The sequence below is a fragment of the Geotrypetes seraphini genome, chromosome 12 (assembly GCF_902459505.1).
Source record: "Geotrypetes seraphini chromosome 12, aGeoSer1.1, whole genome shotgun sequence".
Classification (NCBI taxonomy): Eukaryota; Metazoa; Chordata; class Amphibia; order Gymnophiona; family Dermophiidae; genus Geotrypetes; species Geotrypetes seraphini.
The window spans coordinates 97,542,126-97,560,628 of NC_047095.1; the positions used below are offsets into that span (position 1 = coordinate 97,542,126).

At 40.4% G+C, this 18,503-nt stretch overlaps 1 protein-coding gene across 1 annotated transcript in view; it reads right to left on the minus strand.

The window, feature by feature from the left end:
* Positions 1-14,967, minus strand: part of LOC117346147 (vomeronasal type-2 receptor 26-like) — a 74,308-nt gene extending 59,341 nt beyond the window's left edge. The window contains exons 1-2 of the mRNA XM_033915550.1: positions 14,134-14,967; positions 8,477-8,704 (exon numbers count right to left, since the gene is read on the minus strand). Coding sequence (XP_033771441.1) covers positions 8,477-8,704; positions 14,134-14,967 — 1,062 coding nt within the window. The remainder of the gene's footprint in view (positions 1-8,476; positions 8,705-14,133) is intronic.
* Positions 14,968-18,503: the final 3,536 nt, after the last annotated feature.

The window sequence follows — 18,503 nt, forward strand, 5'->3', positions numbered from 1 at the left end:
TCTGGAGTTCCTCGCTATCCTTCTGCGATCTGATAGCTTTGGGTTGTCTGCAAACTTGATGATCTCACTGGATGTTCCTTCTCCTAGGTCATTAATGAAAATATTAAATAAGAAGGGCCCAAGTATCGAGCCCTGGGGCACACCGCTAGTCACTTTCTCCCAGTCTGAGAACTTCCCATTTATGTCCACTCTCTGCTTTCTGTTCTCCAGCCATTTGCCTATCCATCTTAGTATATCTCCCTCTATTCCATGGCTTTGTAGTTTTGTGAGAAGTCTTTCATGCGGAACCTTGTCGAACGCTTTCTGGAAGTCCAAGTATATTATGTCCACCGGTTCTCCACTATCAATTTGTTTGTTCATGGTCTCAAAAAATTAAAGTAAATTCATCAAACATGATTTTCCTTTCCTGAAGCCATGTTGACTGGCTCTCATCAGGTCGTGTGTATCCAAGTGCCAGACTATGGTATCTTTAATCAGTGCTTCAACCATCTTTCCAGGCACAGACATAAGACTCAGATCTGTAGTTCTCCTCTTGATCCTTTTTTGAAAATTGGCGTCACATTCGCTATCTTCCAATCTACCGGTATCTGTCCAGTTCTAATTGACGGGTTGGCAAGTTTTTGCAATAGCTCTCTAATTTCAACTTTCAGTTCTTTTAAGACTCTCGGGTGAATTCCATCAGGTCCAGGGGATTTATCACTTTTAAGACTGTCGATCTGGTAGCAGTAGCTTACCAAGGGGGGGGGCGGTCCACCCCGGGTGCAGCCTTAGGGGGGGTGCACAGCTGGCCCGGTCCCTATCGTGCTCCAACCCTCCCAGCGAAAGCAGCATCGGCGCCATTACCGAAAAAGGTAATGGTGCCAGGCCTTGGAGCACCGAGGCAGACCGTTTCCCCCCCTCCCAGCCGAACCCCCGCTGACCCTCCTATCTCTACCCCCCCCAAGTGAACCTTTCCAACCCTCCCAGCGAAAGCAGGAAACCTCCATCCAGTAGCGTCGGCTGCTTCTCTGCTTTCTCCTCCCTCTGCCGCATCACTGATGATGTCATCGGTGACGCGGCAGAGGGAGGAGAAAGCAGAGAAGCATCCGACGCTACTGGAAGGAGGTTTGCTGCTCTCGCTTGGAGGGTCGGAAAGATTCACTGGGTGGGGGAGATAGGAGAGTCAGCGGCGGTCCGGCTGGGAGGGGTGAGAAGCGGTCTGCCTCGGTGATCCATTACCTTCTTCGGGCAGCAGCAGCTTTTACATTTCGCTGCTGTTGCTGGCTTCAGGCCTTCCTCTCTGCCGGGTCCTGCCTACTTCCTGTTTTCATGAAGACAGGACCCGACAGAGAGGAAGGCCTGAAGCGGGCAACAGCAGTGAATTGTGAATGCTGCTACTGCCCGATGAAGTTCAGGACATCAGGACATGGGGGAAGGAGCAGGGAGAAATCAGCTGCTGGCTTGGGAGTGAGGGTAGGGAAAGAATCGTGGAAGTGGAGAAATTGGCACCATGGCTTTGTGGGGGCTAGGGGGAGAGAGAAAGAAAGGCAAAAATAAAGAGGGGGGCCAGGGGGAGAGAGAAAGAAAGGCAGAAAGAAAGAGGGGGACCAGGGGGAGAGAGAAAGAAAGGCAGAAATAAAGAGGGTGTCAGGGGGAGAGAGAAAGAAAGGCAGAAATAAAGAGGGGGGCCAGGGGGAGAGATAAAGAAAGGCAGAAATAAAGAGGGGAGCCAGGGGGAGAGAGAAAGAAAGAGGTGGGGCCAGGAGAAGAAAGAAGAAGGTCCAGAGACTCATGAAATCACCAGACAAAAAGGTAGGAAAAATGATTTTATTTTCAACTTAGTGATCAAAATATGTCCGTTTTGAGAATTTATATCTGTTGTCTATATTTTGCACTATGGCCCCCTTTTACTAAACCGCAATAGCGTTTTTTAGCGCAGGGAGCCTATGAGCATCGAGAGCAGCGTGGGGCATTCAGCGCTGCTCCCTGTGCTAAGAACCGCTATCGCGGTTTAGTAAAAAGGGAGGGGGAATATTTGTCTATTTTTGTATAGTTGTTACTGAGGTGACATTGTATAAAGTCATCTGCCTTGACCTCTTTGAAAATCCGCGGAATATAAATGATAATTAACATTTTCTCTGCGTACAGCGTGCTTTGTGTTTTTAAAATTTTATTGTTGGTAGATCATTTTGACTTGGCCAAAGGTAAGGGGGAGGGGAGCTGCTGAAAGACATCTAGTAATCCTTGCAGGCTTGACTGTGCAGGGAATTATTTTTGTAAAATCATGTTTTGTTATGTGACTGGCATTATCTAGACTTTAATTTCTATGAATGAATAGAATAAAAATGATATAAAATTACTTGCTTGTTTTTATGTGCGTGCGCTGAAGGAAAGTGGAGAGAGAGTGGGCTGAGGATGCTGAAGGGAAATGGGGAAGAGTGGGGAGAAGACGCTGATTAATAAATTGACAATTGTACAGAATATTGTTTCTTTTTATACTTTAATATAAACAATTCAAGGCTTGTGTGGATGGAATCAGGTGGTTTGCGGGGATGGGGACCGAGCTTACGGGGATTAGTCCAATAAAATGGTATTTTCTTATTTCTCATTATTTGTTTTATTTTATTTGTTAATTTGTAAAGTGGTGATTGTTATGTATCAGTTTTTTCAAATTTACATCTACTGTCTTTATATTTTGCACTGTTTTAGAGAACATGTGTTACTGTTTTTGTGGTGTTGCATTGTATTCAGGGTCTGGTTTCTAGGCGGTTCAGTTTAACTTTTGTCTACATATTTCTATTTTTAATTTGTGATTATTCCATATTGGGCGAGGGTATATCTCTGTTCTGTGTGTATGAAAAGAACATAGTTTTCAGTTGGCATTGACTACAGGATCAATTGACTGGGCGGGATCTGGCTTGTTTAGTTTTACAATGTATGTGTTGGTGTTCTAGTTCTCACTGCAGTGTTTAAGATGCTGCCTTTTCCTAGGTACACTCTTGTTGTGCGATATGTGGATTGTTACTAAACAATGGGGGGGTGGGGGTGCTGTGTGCGGGGGGGGCGTTGCTTTTGGGGGTAACCAGTTGCCAGCAGCGGGCAGAGCTGGTAGCTGTAATGTTTGGAGGGGGAGAGAGAAAGGAGCATGGAAAGGTGGAGGAGGGAGAGAAAGGGGGCAGGGTGGTATGGAAGGGTTATGAGAAGGATGGCATGGAAGGGTGGTGGAGGAAGAGAAAGGGGGCAGAGTGGTATGGAAGGGTGGTGGAAGGAGAGAAAGGGGCTGATGGAATTGGTGTGCAGGGAAGGGGAGAGATATAAGGGGAAGGATACTGGATGAAATTGGGTTGAAGGGAAAGAAAGGGGGCAGATGCTGATGGAAGTGGGAGGAAGGGAGAGGAGAGAGTGAAATGCCCGACCATGAAGGTGTGAGAGAGGGAAGGAGAGGAGAGAGATGCCAGACCATTGAAGGAGGGAAGAGAAGATGATGGATGCCACACAAATGGGGGGGGGGGAAGAAGAGATGGAAGGGAGAGGCAGTCAATTTCTGGAAGAGGCACAGAAGGACAGAAGATGAAAGGAAGATAGTGACAAGAAGATGAGGAGAGCAGAAACCAGAGAAGACAAAGGTAGAAAAAAATTTCTATTTATTTATTGCTTTGCTTTAGGGGACATGAGCGTAGGGCCACCTAGGTTTGCCTAAGGCCCTTAGGCAAGCCTAGGTGATCTTGTAGGCCTCTTTAGACTCCTGGAGGTGCCTTCAATATAGGCCGCCTGCCTGGGGAGCATATTTTTAAAAAACGTGCATCCCGATTGGCTGATTAGACAGCTGTAGGACATCTACAGTTGCCTAAAATCGGGACGCACTTTGCAGAATCAGGGCCTAATTGTCCAGTTCCCTAAGGCTACTCCCATGGGGGGAAGCTGACAGTTCCCAGGAGTAAATAGTTTGGTGTTGAGTATCCTTGAAGGATACTGTTGAATTAGAACAAATAGGGAGTTCCAATAGAGAGGTTTCAATAATGGTAAAAGAAAGCCAAGAGTGCTTAAGAAGGAAGCAGAGTAAAGATGTTAAGTTATCCTTGTCATTTTCTCAGCACATGTAGATAAAAGGAAAAAACAACAACACAATTTGAAATGTGTGTATACAAATGCTAGAAGTCTAAAAAATAAAGTAGGAGAGTTAGGGTATATAGCACTGAATGATAAGGTAAATATAATAGGCATCTCAAAGACCTGGTGGATGGAGGACAATCAATGATATGAAAGAGGCTATTTCCAAGAAAACATCCTTTAAATAATGGGAAAAGGATCCCAATGAAGAAAATAAGAAGAAACATAAGCACTAAAAAGTTAGATGCATTATTAAATAAAGCATTACTAAATAAAGTTAAACAAGAATATTAAGAGCAACTTACCAAAAAGGCAAAAACTCAAAGAAAATTTGTTTAGGTACATCAGAAGCAGAAAACCTGTGAGGAAATCCATGGGACTGTTGTATGATCAAGGAATAAAAGGTGTGCTCAGGGAGGATAAAGCCATAGCAGAGAGACTGAATGAATTATTTGCTTTGGTCTTTTCCGAAGATATAAGAGATATACCTGAACCATAAAAGGTTTTCAAGAGTGATGAGGCAAAGGAATTGAAATCTTAAGATATCTTGGTGAACCTGTAAGATGTACTAAGCCAAATTGACAAGTTAAAGAATGATAAATCACTCGACTGGATAGTATACATCACAGGGTACTGAAAGAACTCAAACATGAAATTGTTGATCTGTAACACCTGAAGACTGGAGTTTAGACAATGTTATGCTGATTTTTAAAAAGGGTTCTTATGGAGATCTGAGGAATTACAGACCAGTAAGCTTGACCTCAGTGACAGGCAAAATAGGTCTTGCCTCACCATTTTGCTTGACTTCTTTGAAGGTGTGAATAAATATGTGGATAAAGGTGAGCCAGTCTATGTAGCATATCTAGATTTCCAGAAGGCTTTTGACAAGGTTTCTCATGAGAGGCCCCTGAGAAAATTAAAGAGTCATGGGATAGGAGATAATGTTCACTTGTGGATTAAGAATTGGTTATCAGACAGAAAACAGAGGGTAGGGTTAAATGGTAATTTTTCTCAATGTAGGAGGGTAAATAGTGGTGTGCCACAGGGATCTGTATTTATAAATGATCTGGAAACTGGCACTATTAAGTGCGATGATTAAATTTGCAGATGACACTAAACTGTTCAAAGTTGTTAAAACACATGCAGACTGAAAAACTGCAGGAAGATCTTAGGAATTTGGAAGACTGGGTTTCCAAATGCCAGATGAAATTTAATGTGGACAAATGCAAGGTAATGCACATTGGGAAGAATAATCCAAATCATAGTTATCAGATGCTAGGGTCCACCTTGGGGGTCAGCACTCAAGAAAAAGATCTCGGTGTCATCATAGACAATATATTGAAACCTTCCACCCAATGTGTAGTGGTGGCCAAAAAAAGCAAACAAAATGCTAGGAATTATTTAAAAAGGGATGATAAAGAAGACTAAGAATGTTATAATGCCTTTGTATTGCTCAATGGTGCATCCTCATCTTGAGTATTACATTTAGTCTGGTCTCCTTAATTCAAACAAGATATAGCGACACTAGAAAAGGTTCAAAGAGCAACTGAGATTATAAAACGGATGGAAATCCTCTTGTATGAGGAAAGACTAAAGAAGTTAGAGCTCTTGGAAAGGAGACAGCTGAGAAGAGATGTGATTGAAGACTACAAATTCCTGAGTGGTGTAGAATGGGTACAAGTGGATTAATATTTTACTGCATCAAGATTTACAAGGAATAGGAAACACTTGATAAAGTTATAGAGTATAAAACCAATAGGATAATGTGGTAAGAGCGGTTAATGTATCTCATTTTTAAAAAGGTTTGGACAAGTTTCTGGAGGAAAAGTCCATAGTCTGCTGTTGAGACAGGCATAGGGAAGCCACTGCTTGCCCTGGATTGGTGGCATGGAATGCTGCTACTATATTTGGGCTTTTGCCAGGTACTTGTGACTTTGGTTGGCCTCTGTGAAGATGGGATACTGGGTTAGATGGACTATTGGTTTTACCCATTAAGTTCTTAAGGTTAGCACATAAATAAGACCACATAAATGTCTTATCTTTATGTGCTAGCTGAAGGCTGGTTAGTGCTGAATATCAGGTCCATAGAGTATTTAAACTTAGGTGTGCAATCCCAATAATAAAACAGCATTATCTACATGTACTGTATAACTTAAACAGTAAATGGACACTACTTATCAATAATTGGATTTCATTAGAACTAATTGGCACTAATTTGCAGTTACACAAGTAACTGACTAACATCCGTATTCCAAAAATGCTATAGTATAATACAGCAAAGGAAGTTTCTATATTGGAGACAAAACACACAGAAGATCAAATCATATACCAGTTAAATACATAATTGAAAATTTTGTTTTCATTATGCACTCTTATATAAAGCTGTGGAATGGGTTCATTGAATGTGAGCATTTCATGGTTTCTCTAGCTTTGTCATACTACTAGAATACAAGTGAATCTAAATATGAATCTTAACCTTTGACTTGTCCTATGTTCCCACATCTGCCCTGCTCTGACCTTGGTCAATGTCTTGTCTACAGCAGTGAGGAGGGGGTAGAAAAGTCCTGTAAGCTCAGGTGAAGACCCCCGAGAATTTCCCTGTCACAGCAGTAGCAGGCCAAAGCAAGGCCAATACAGCTAAGACCTAAAATGGTTGCTGAAAAAGCAAAATAGGCTCTCTGACTAGAAACTGTCAACTCTGAAAGACACTGTCAACTCTGAAAGGCACTTCTGCTTTTTCTTAGAAGCAGAGGGCGTAGTTAGAGAGAAAAACAGTTCTGATGAAAAATATAAGCAGCATGATAACTTTATAAAAGTTTCACCAGAAGAAAGACGAACCACGGACAGAAGTGTACAAGAAGGCTAACCACAGAGCCGGAAAACCATTAGGCCCAGGTGCTCAAAAGAGGAACTTGGTATATTAAAAGAACATTTACGGGGAAGTGAGGGAGGAGCAGATGAAAAAAGGCGTGACATAGAATCACTCAATTATATTAATCAATCCATAGCTTAATATATGAGATAATGAATATGATTAACCAATGAAAGTATGAAATGTAACCTGCACTAACGTGGGCCAGAGCTGTTAGAATCATATAAAAGAAAGCTCCTTGAACCAAGGAGTCAGAACTCATCGGAAGTTCTTCATCAGTCTGGCCAGCATGGTGTATGTTCTATCACTCTGTATGCTGTGTGATTTGTTCCTGTAAGCTAGTGCTATTTGATTATTAAAACTCATATTATTTGTATCAGCATAAAGAGAGTTGAGTGGTCTGTCTGTGAAGGCCTAAGGTCTTCAGCAGTCCTTTGTTCAGACATTTAATATAATATCCAAGCAGGCAAGAATGAACTTAATGAATTTCCAGGACCTGAGGAACACTTCAGCTTATTGTTGGAGGGCCACAATGGAGGACTTTGGGGTGTGTGCAAGTTGGAGTCCACTGTGTTGCAGTCATCTATTGCATACATGTATGTGAACCCCTCCCATCCACTGCCAATAATACCCACTAATAGTTGTTCCATTTTTCCTCATCATGGCATCCCGGCCCCTCATCATACATTCCAGATTGTTTGTCTTGTTGAAACATGTTTAGCATTTTTAATATGTATGCATGTGATTTTGTAAACTGCATAGTTTTTATGCGGTATATAAATTTTTAAATAAATAAATAAATGCTCAATAACTTTGTCCATCCACTCATGCTAAAATTTTTCTATTTTAACAATTGTTTCCACATTTTCATATACTGTGTATTCAAAATACATGCAACTTACTGTAAAATTCTTTAATGCACCATGTGATGTGTTTTAATGCATGCAAATCACATATTATGGTTTAATGCCCTATTGTAGACATACCTCTAAGGAAAGAGATGAATTCAGCAACAACACCTGCAACAATTTGGGGGTGGGCTCTCTTCTACTAATATAGAAATCTATCCCATCAACATCCCTAATATTTATTGAATGACATTTATTATGTGAAGGAATGGAATTCTGCTTAGAAACTTGCAATCATATTACCAATATTAATTTAAAAAAATGGTCATGATACTATTGTACTATAGATGAAAGTAGCTGCAGGTTTGTTCCTAAGCAAAAATGATGGGGTGAAGCTCTGGGCTTCACTGAGGAAATGTTTGACTATTGACTTTCTCCACTTGATATTTTCTGACCCTCCGGAGGAATTCTCACTCCTCAGCATTATCAGACTATAACTATTGCCTCTCTTACTGAACTCAGCCTGATTTGCAAGGTTTTCTGTTCTGCTGTATTTGTATAAGGTTGTATAACATTGCAGATTTTTTTTTGCACAATTGATACACAGCATATATGATATTTGGTTGGCTTGATGCCTTCCATTCATAACATATTACTTGATTCTGACCTGAGAGACACCACTCCCCCACACGATTGCCTTCTCATTGATGGCAAAGTCCTGTCCCGAGAGAGCATAAGGGTTATACCTTCCAACAATTTCATTCAACTGTGTCCCATTAGGTAGATAGACTCTATTTATAATTTCATAACCAATGGAGAAATCACCATTCTCATCAAAAAATCTCTCTTCATCCAGAATGTTCTTGAAGTGGACACTCTTCATATGGTGATGAAGCTAAAGAATGAGGGATGGATTTTCAATAGTGTCCCTATATGTCAGGTTATTCATATCAAGTTCATACAAAACCAACCTGATTTTCTTTTAGTTTTTGAAATATTAAAAATGGAAAGGAATGTATAAGAATAACTCATCTATGAATAACATTAAAGGAGAAATTCTAAAACCATTGCCTAAACCTAGGCACCAGTAGGTGCTCCACCAGCACCTAAGTTAATTGAAAAATGCCATTAGAAATGGCAAAAGGCAAAGAGGTTGAAGCTGCTACCTGCACCTAAATAAAAGGCACCAGAATTGTGCCTATGTAGGTACTTTAGACTGCAAAATGCCAAAGTGGGAATGGCCAACACCAGAAGTGGCATTACACAGCCTACAGTGCCTAAACAGGCACAATTCATGGAAAAAATAGGTGACATAAATATAGGCCTGGAAAACCCTGGCCTATATTCCCAGTGCCTAGCTTTACCAAAGACACAATTCTGAAACCGGTGTCAAAACGTGATTGACATGTGATTGGCGGCCACTTTTAAGGTAGTCACAATATCAGCACCCGTTATCAAATTGTGGCATAACGCATAGATTGTATAGTCTGAGAAAAAAATAAAACTCATTTAAAAAAAGATATAGGGAAGGATCAAAGGAAAAAAATTAAGGAAGCCATTCCAGAAGATTTACAAATGAAAAAGACACCATTTACATAATTAACCCCCTTTTTACAAAATTGTGCAAATGGTTTTTTAGCACTGGCCAGCATGCTGAATGTTCTATGCTGTTCCAATGGTCAAAGGAATTCTATGACTGTTGGTGCAGTTCAGGGTATTTAGCACACTGGCTGGAGCTAAAAACTGCTTGTGAGATTTTGTAAAAGGGGGTAAATTGGCATAGATCTATAGGTCAAAATGCCACCAATAGTCCAACAGGACACAAACCCACAGGTACAATACAGTAGGAAAAACAGTGGGAACAGACAATGAGCAATCCATAGGAGCCAATGGGATAAAATCAAGCCTTGTTTATTTCAATCCAGGATGTACAATAATATGGACCCAACACAGTACTGCATTTCGGTGAGCACAATTGCCTGCATCAGGGGTCACTTGCTCTTTCTTCCTATATGTTTTATTATCTTCGAGGGCATTTGTGTTTCTCTGTGGAGCCCAAGACACAGTGACCCCTGATGCAGGCGATTGTGCTTGCCGAAATGCAGTACTGTGTTGGGTCCATATAATTGTACGTCCTGGATTGAAATAAGGCTTGGTTTTTTCCCACTGGCTCCTGTGGCTTACTCATTGTCTGTTCCCACTGTTTTCCCTGGTACATCTATAGTAACAAGTTCAATAGAGGTATGCTGCTTATACATGAATGCTTACACCAATGCACAAGTTTGAAGAAGCTATGTTATGGGTATGAGTTGGGTAGAATGTAAAATTATTTGTGCATTTCATATTTTGCAATGGGTATATACATACTGTGCACTTTAAAAAAAATTCTCCTCAACACCTGCTCAAAGGTATGCATAACTGTTTGCTAACTACAAAAATTTGCATCAGGTGTAGATGTTTTCTCAAGTAATCAAATGTCTCATCAGGTGATGAGTGACATCCAGCTCCATAAAACAGTAAAACTTCAGTGAACATGCCTTCCATTGACCTGTAAGATTCTTTTCTGAGACAACTTCAGCACCCCCCCAATAAAAAAACAACAATTAAACAGCTATTACAACACAGATAAAGGCCAACAAGGTATGCAGCTAAATCTGGCCATGATTTTGACTGCATTTACATTATCTTCTAGAGTACTTAACCAACATGAATTATATCTTGGATGGTTAAATCACTTGTTTGGGCTAACTGCTAATTTTAGTGCTGCTGAAAATAACCTCTTAGCACCATAATTAAAATCAACTTATTTAAGGGGAATTCCAGGGGAATTCCAGGGCTTGACTGGTTAAGTGCTACTATTAAGTGTTCAAGTCAGGCTGGGAGACTTGAACAGAGGGGCCAAAAGAATTACTAGAATGGGCTCCCTCCCCCAATATGACTGGGCAAGGGATTCTGTTCTGTAAATTCAAATAAACAGATATAGAAAAAGCTGTGCAATCAAATTCATGTTTATTAATGCCTTTCATGTCTAGGGAGAGGCATGTATGTTACCTATTTTTGGTCCTCTCCAAAGGAGGATTACAAAACAGAGACTTTTTATACCTAATCTGACATCATTGTAATAATTACCATACGTTAGAATACAATGGCACAGTTGAACACATGACTTCCTTTTCAGGAATACATTACATAAAGCCCAATTTTAAACCCTATCCTTATAACTTCTGAATGAACTTTCCTAATTAGCTTGTGTGTGTTAATTTATAAGGAACAGACTTTCTTTTTAACCCCCAGAGACCCAAATATAGAAAAAAACGTAAAAAATTTTTTTTCGAACATTCACATGTTGTTATAGGAGGCTTGTGATCCCTAAATCAGTGTTTTTTTTTATTTTGACATTTTAGTAACTTTTGGGGAGGATGTTGTAAAATTGCAACGCTGGGCCTGTAAGGTAGCAGAATTTCAATAGTGTCACTCTCTCTCTGAACACATGTAAGGAATAATTTAAAGTTTATTTGTACTTTACAGCTTATAAAGACCCACCTAAGTTTATGTATATACACAACAACAATAGTATAATAAAGAAAAAAGTAATTTTTATTATCAATTTAATACAAAAAATGAGTATCATATAAAAACGCAAATTTTTCCCTGTGAAGCGCCCATTGACTTCTATCAGCGGTAATCAAGAAATTTCGTGTTTTTGCACAAAAAATTTCATGGGGATCTTATTTTTTTAATCTCTCCATATACCAAGCACAAATTAATCTCTGACCATTCTTAACATAAGCTTTTCCTTTGTTTTAACTTTGTGCATGTTAGCATGCTTTTCCCTCACTAACTGGGCTATTTTTTCTTTCTAAGAACTTCAACTTACAAAAACTTTATTATTTTTATTCAGTTTGATTCTATCATAGCCAATTTAGGGCTCCTTTTACTAAGCTGCAGCAGCATTTTTAGCGCGCAGAGGGCCGGATTAATCAAAAGGCCTAGTAGGCACGTGCCTAGGGCCCGAAACTGTGAGGGGGCCAGCTGAAGGAGGATGACTAACCTTGCTATTTTTTTAAACAGCAATGGCCCTGCAATGACAACGGGCCCCCCTGCAGCAACGGCAATGCCCCTCCTCCCCCCCCCGCAGCAACATCAATAGACCGCCCCCTCGCACAAAGCAACAGCAATGCGGCTGGATCTGTTACTGTAAGATCCCACGATGACTGCTTCTGCCGGTCCATCCCACTCTGACGTCACTTAATTGCTCTGGAAGAAGTGACATCGGAGGGGGATGAACCGGCAGAATCAATTATCGCAGGACTTTTCTGTATCAGATTCAGCTGCGTTGCTGTTGCTGCGGGGGGGGGGTGTTGCTGTGGGGGTAACCAGTTGCCGGCAGCGGACAGAGCTGGTAGCTGTAATGTTTGGAGGGGAGAGAGAAAGGAGCATGGAAAGGTGGAGGAGGGAGAGAAAGGGGGCAGAGTGGTATGGAAGGGTGGTGGAAGGAGAGAAAGGGGCTGATGGAATTGGTGTGCAGGGGAAGGGGAGAGATATAAGGGGAAGGATACTGGATGAAATTGGGTTGAAGGGAAAGAAAGGGGGCAAATGCTGATGGAAGTGGGAGGAAGTGAGAGGAGAGAGTGAAATGCCCGTCCATGGAGGTGTGAGAGAGGGAAGGAGAGGAGAGAGATGCCAGACCATTGAAGGAGGGAAGAGAAGATGATGGATGCCACACAAATGGGGGGGAGGAAGAAGAGATGGAAGGGAGAGGCAGTCAATTTCTGGAAGAGGCACAGAAGGACAGAAGATGAAAGGAAGATAGTGACAAGAAGATGAGGAGAGCAGAAACCAGAGAAGACAAAGGTAGAAAAAAATTTCTATTTATTTATTGCTTTGCTTTAGGGGACATGAGCATCGCTGTTTCTGCATTGTATGCAGAGTCCAGCTTCTTATGGTTTTATTTAACCTTTGTCTACGTATTTCTATTTTATCCCCCCTTTTACAAAACTGTAGTTCATTTTTTTAGCACTGGCCGTGGCTAAAAACCATACTACAGTTTTATAAAAGGGGGAGAGGTTAGTTTGTGATTACATATTCCATTCTAGGTGAAGGTGTTTTCTGTGTTCTGTTTGTATGAAAGACATGTTTTTTGTTAGCATTGACTAGCCTTGTTTGGCGAAATGCATCAGGTATGGTTCTTGGGAGTACCTTGAATTAACCTGATTTGAATCTCCTTATTATCTCCCAATCTTCTTTTGTTTCATATTGGATTCTTTGGTGGACTGCTTGACTTTTTTCGTTGCAAGTTAACATATATATGCATGGAAAGGGTTCAGAATTAAAGCCCTGGGTAAGTAGAAGGGAAGGGAAGGGAAGAAAGGAGGATTTGTTCAGAGATGTTTGGGGGTTGCATAGAAGAAAAACTGTGTACTGTTATGCTAATCTTTGTTTTGAATTAAAAAAAAGAAGAAATAAGTGGAAATAAAGAAGTAAATAAGAAAACAGATAAATGGAGGTGGGACATGGGCGGGACATAGGTGGGGTAGGGGCAGGGCCAGGGGGGCCCAGTGTACTTGGGTGCCTAGGGGCCCTCAAATAATTAATCCTGCCCTGAGCGCGCACTACAGATTAGCGTGCGCTATCCCCCATGCTACGTAGAAAAACTAACGTCAGCTCAATGCAGGTATTAGTGTCTAGCGTGCGTGGCATTGTAGTGCGCGCTAAAACCACTAGCGCAACTTAGTAAAAGGAGCCCTTAAAATAACCTTGTACAGACAATTCCACAACTCACCTGTCTCATTTGCCCCAAATAATTTCAAAGTTAATCTCCTTGCATCACTTTGCATGCTTTTATTTTCCAGTTTTAATTATTAACAGCTGGGCATGTCCATGATGTCCACATATCTTCAATATAAGCAAATAACCAGCCAAGGTTACCACATAAATAGGGTCAGATAAAAGTTAGTCCTATTTCTATACAGTGCTACATAGCTGGATAAGTTCTGAATATTGCACTTTACCAAGGGGCCCTTTTACTAAGGCACGTTAATCAATTTAGCATGCACTAAAGATTAGCACACACTAAATGCTAATGCACCCATTATATTCAATGGGTGCATTAGCATTTAGTGGGTGCTAAATCAGTTAGCATACCTTAGTAGCTGGCTCCAGAAATCTGAAAATTCAATGCTGGTGTCTGGACATAGACTGGCATTGAATTTTGATATTTAACACCAGTGATGATCAACAAGATGCTAATAATGGCTGGCAAAACATCAGGCCCTAGATGTTTATTCAAAATTAGGCTCAGTATTTCTCTAAAAATGATTTTACCTTCCATGGCAAATAATCTGAAACTTGACTTTCTCCACTCCATGAGATATTTTTTCCAGAGCCAGACATGACCATGCTATGCAAAGCATTAGCCAGGGCATACACAGCATTGTATATGTTATAGCTGCTTCCCAAGTATTTGGTGTTACAGTGTGGAATGAGCTGATATCTCTTAGTTCTACAGGATCTTCTGATGCTTTGGGAACATCGGCTGCTACACAAGTCAATCCACCATTGCTGAATTTGCTTATTCCTTGGAAATAAGGTGGAATTCACCTCACGGACAAATTTTGAAAAGCTTGGAATATTCTTCTTTTCCATTGTGAATGCTAAAGTATAGTTAGTCACATTACGTGCCAGTGAATAGATTGATCGAAAATCTAATTCAGCTGTGGTGATCCATGTTTTTCGAGGTATCTGCATAATGTCTATGTAGTTATGTAAATTCATAAAATATTCTTTATTGCCATACACAATGATCACACTAGCTGATGATGAATGAAGGCTACCACTAATTTGTTTTATCATATCTGGTGGTATGACATCCGTGTGCGGGAAAGTTTCTATGAATTCAGTGCAACCACCATTCTGTTCAATACCTTCTTTCAGAATCTGTACAGATGTAGCACTGCTGTCATCATCAGATGCAAGGATACCGACCCAGGTCCAGTTGAAATGTTTTAGTAACCTGATGATCCCAGTGCAGAGGTGGAGCTCAGAGGGGACAGTCCAGTAGGAATAAGGAAATTTAAATTTATCACTCATTAAAATATTGTGTGATTTGTAACTGATCTGCTGAGAAAAAAACCACAATGTCATCAGTATCTCTGGCATAGTGAGTTTTAATTTTAAATAAGATGACTGGTGAATTCAGTGGCCAACAACCCTACTACTGGTCTGCTCTGAAAACATCACACAAGTAGTAGATTTCTAGAAATCTTTTGACAAAATTCCTCACGAGAGGTTCCAGAGAAAATTAGTCATGAGATAGGGGGCAATGTTCAAGTGTGGATTAAGAATTGGTTAAAGAACTGTAGGGGTATTTCCGTATTCACACCTGAAGGTTAGGCCTCTCTGATGTCATCAAAGCCTGAACCATTGTCTCAAGAAATCTTTCTGCTGAATAAGAAATCTTTCCAGCATGAATTGCAAGAAGAAAGAAGTACACAGCTTTGCTGTTTCTGCCTGATGCATTATGGGTATGTACCAGAATGTTATACTATTCAGAACATCTATCTGTGCCTTCATAATGGGACTGTGTGAGTCTTGGAGAAGATATCCTGTTCTTATCTGTCTAACGGCCCTGGGTCTTCCAGCCTATATGATACTTTCCACAGAAAGGCTATTCATCCAAGTTCTGTTTCTGGATTGGTCGGAGGAAGTCATCTGATGAGATCCAAGTGAGAAGGTGCTAATTAATAGTTAGTCTGTGTTGAGATGGGGGAAGCTCACATCTTCCCACAGGTGTTCTGCACGTAACCTTTTCTTTTAATAATTAGACCTGTAAGTTACCTCGTGTGACTCTCTGCCTAAGAAAGAGAGATTCGGACTTTTAAACAGCTCTGAATTCAACACTAAAAGCAACTTGTCAGCAGATGAATTATAGTCTTACCCAGGACTGACGAAAACGTGTACCTTTAACAAAGGACTTCTCCCATCTACTACAGCTGACAAGAAAAGTTTCCATTTCACCTAATTTGTGCAGGAGGCCTGATTAAGGGTGAGCATACGGAAATTACTGTCTTATTAGCTTGAGAATTAGATAAGGATCCAATTGTGATAGAGGACAAGGTTTGTAAAGTTACCCTAGTGATACGGTGATCATTTGCTAATCAGGGATTATTATTATTATAAGGAATTGTTTAGTGTGTGCAACAATTAGTTTTACTTAGTTTCTAACAATTAGATTGTGATAATTATTTACTGAGTTTCATTTGTGTAATCAGATATTTTGTGAACAATATTTAGATATTGCAACTGGCTTGTGAATTATATTTTTCTATTTTCATAATAAAGATATTTCTCATTAGCCTGGGTTTTGTATCGTGTAAATAGACCAAGATATTTGAACCTGGATCAGAGTTTATGGTTTTCCCTAGACAAAACTAACAGATGTAACGTGTTTATGTAACTGATTAGTATTAGTACCATAAATCTTCCTACAGAACAGAAAACAGAGCGTAGGGTTAAAAGACCATTTTTCTCAATGGATGAGGATAAATAGTGATGTGCCACAGGGATCTTTACTGGGACTGGTGCTATTTAACTTATAAATGATATGGAAATTGAAATTCCGGGTGAGGTGATTAAATTTGTAGATGACACTAAACTGTTCAAAGTTGTTAAAATGTGAACTGTAAAATTCATGCAGACTGTGACAAACTGCAGGAAGATCTTAGGAAACTGGAAGACTGGATTTCTAAATGCCAGATAAAATTTATGTGGACAAATGCAAAGTAATGCACATTGGGAAGAATAATCCAAATCATAGTTACAAGATGCTAGGGACTACCTTGGGGGTTAGCGCTCAAGAAAAAGATCTTGATGTCATCATATACAATACACTGAAACCTTCTACCCAATGTGCGGTGAAGGTCAAAAAAGCAAACAAGAAACTAGGAATTATTATAAAATAGATGTAAACAAGACTAAGAATGTTATAATGCCTCTGTATCGCTCCATCGTGTGACCTCATCTGGAGTATTATGTTCAATTCTGGTTGCTTTATCTCAAGAAAGATATAGCTGCGCTAGAAAAGGTTCAAAGAACAGCAACCGAGTTGATAAAAGGGATGGAACTCCTCTTGTATGAGGAAACACTAAAGAAGTTAGAGCTCTTAGAAAAGAGACAGCTGAGAGGAGATATGATTGAAGACTACAAATTCCTGAGTGGTGTAGAATTGATTTTTTACTGCATCAAGATTTACAAAGACTAGGGGATACTCAGTGAAGTTACACAGTAATACTTTAAAAAAACCAATAGGAGGAAATATTATTTTTACTTAGAGAATAATTAAGCTCTGGAACATATTAAGAGCAGTTAATGTAGTTAGTTAAAAAAATACATTTGCACAAGTTGGCAGCCCCCAGAAATAATAAAGTATTTAATTATTTATTTATTACCTTTATGAAGAAATTCACTCAAAGTGGTGTACAGCAAGACTTGGTATACAGGGGCCTAACATTACTTTAATTACATATGTAAAAGAGAATCTTAACCAGAACTTCTGTGAGCCAAAAGTGTGAGTAGGCAAAGCTAGTATTCAGGGAGTGACAATACAGCTCTTTTGAGCTCTTAGGAAAAGTAGAGGAGAATAAATAACCAATCAGTAGAAAGGCCACATGGTAAAGATATTTGAGTAACTTGGTTTTTTTCATGTAGATCTTCCATAGTTTCATAATTTATTAAAATTTGATAAAACGCTTCTCCTGGAATACAAAGCATTGTACATTAAAAATGTAGTTGAGTTCTGTTACAAGTTGTGTGGGGCCAGTTTTGTCTGGGGATGGCATGGTTGGAAACTCTGCTTATACAAAGGTGCTGCTTTGGAGGAGGTAAGAGGGAGTCAGGGGGCTTGCTAGAATCGAGCAGTTTTGCTTCAGAGGTTATTAGTGGCTAGGGGGTTGTGTTGCTGCATGGGATTGTCCTTTACTGTTTAGGTGGTGTGCATCTTTTTAGGGGACATTTGTGAGTGGTGTGTGAGGCAATTGAATTTTGCAAAAGGGGTAGTGGGGACTCAAAGCTTTTTGGAATTATAAGGAAGTGGGGTGAGGTGTTACAGGGTGGTGGGGTTGGGTAGTTGTTTGTGGTAATATTGTGGAAAGAAGTGTTTTTGTGAAGGGTTGTTGGGGGTATTGTGATGGCTCCTAGGAAGACTCTGTTGCAGGGAGGGGAAAAGAGCAGGGGGTATGGTAGAGCTGCAGTGTGTGGGTCTGTGAGAGGGCAGAGAAAAGTTGGCTGTCAGTCACAAGCTGGAGCTTGGGGTCACATTGGTGGCTGTCAGGCATCTGCAAGAGGGAGAGCTGGGGTGCGGGTTGCTACAAAAGCTGCTTCTTGAGCATATGGGAGGCAGTCTGGACAGTTTGTTTTGCAGGATGAGTCTTCTTATCGCCAGATGGTGGCTGAGGAGGATCTGAATGTTCCTGAGTTGGTGGCTGGTGGTTCACAAGGTGCAAGACCTCGTGCTCCAGATGGTTATCTGATATGGTCAATGCTTTAGGGGTTGTGTTGGGGAACGGGGAACGGGAAGCTCAGAAGGGGTCTTCGGGTTAGTGTGGTGTTGCTTGATCGGAAGTTTTTAAATAGATTGCAGTATGTAGTCAAGCGTTTGTGGACTGAGAAACAGCTGCGTCGAGGGACGGGAGGAGACC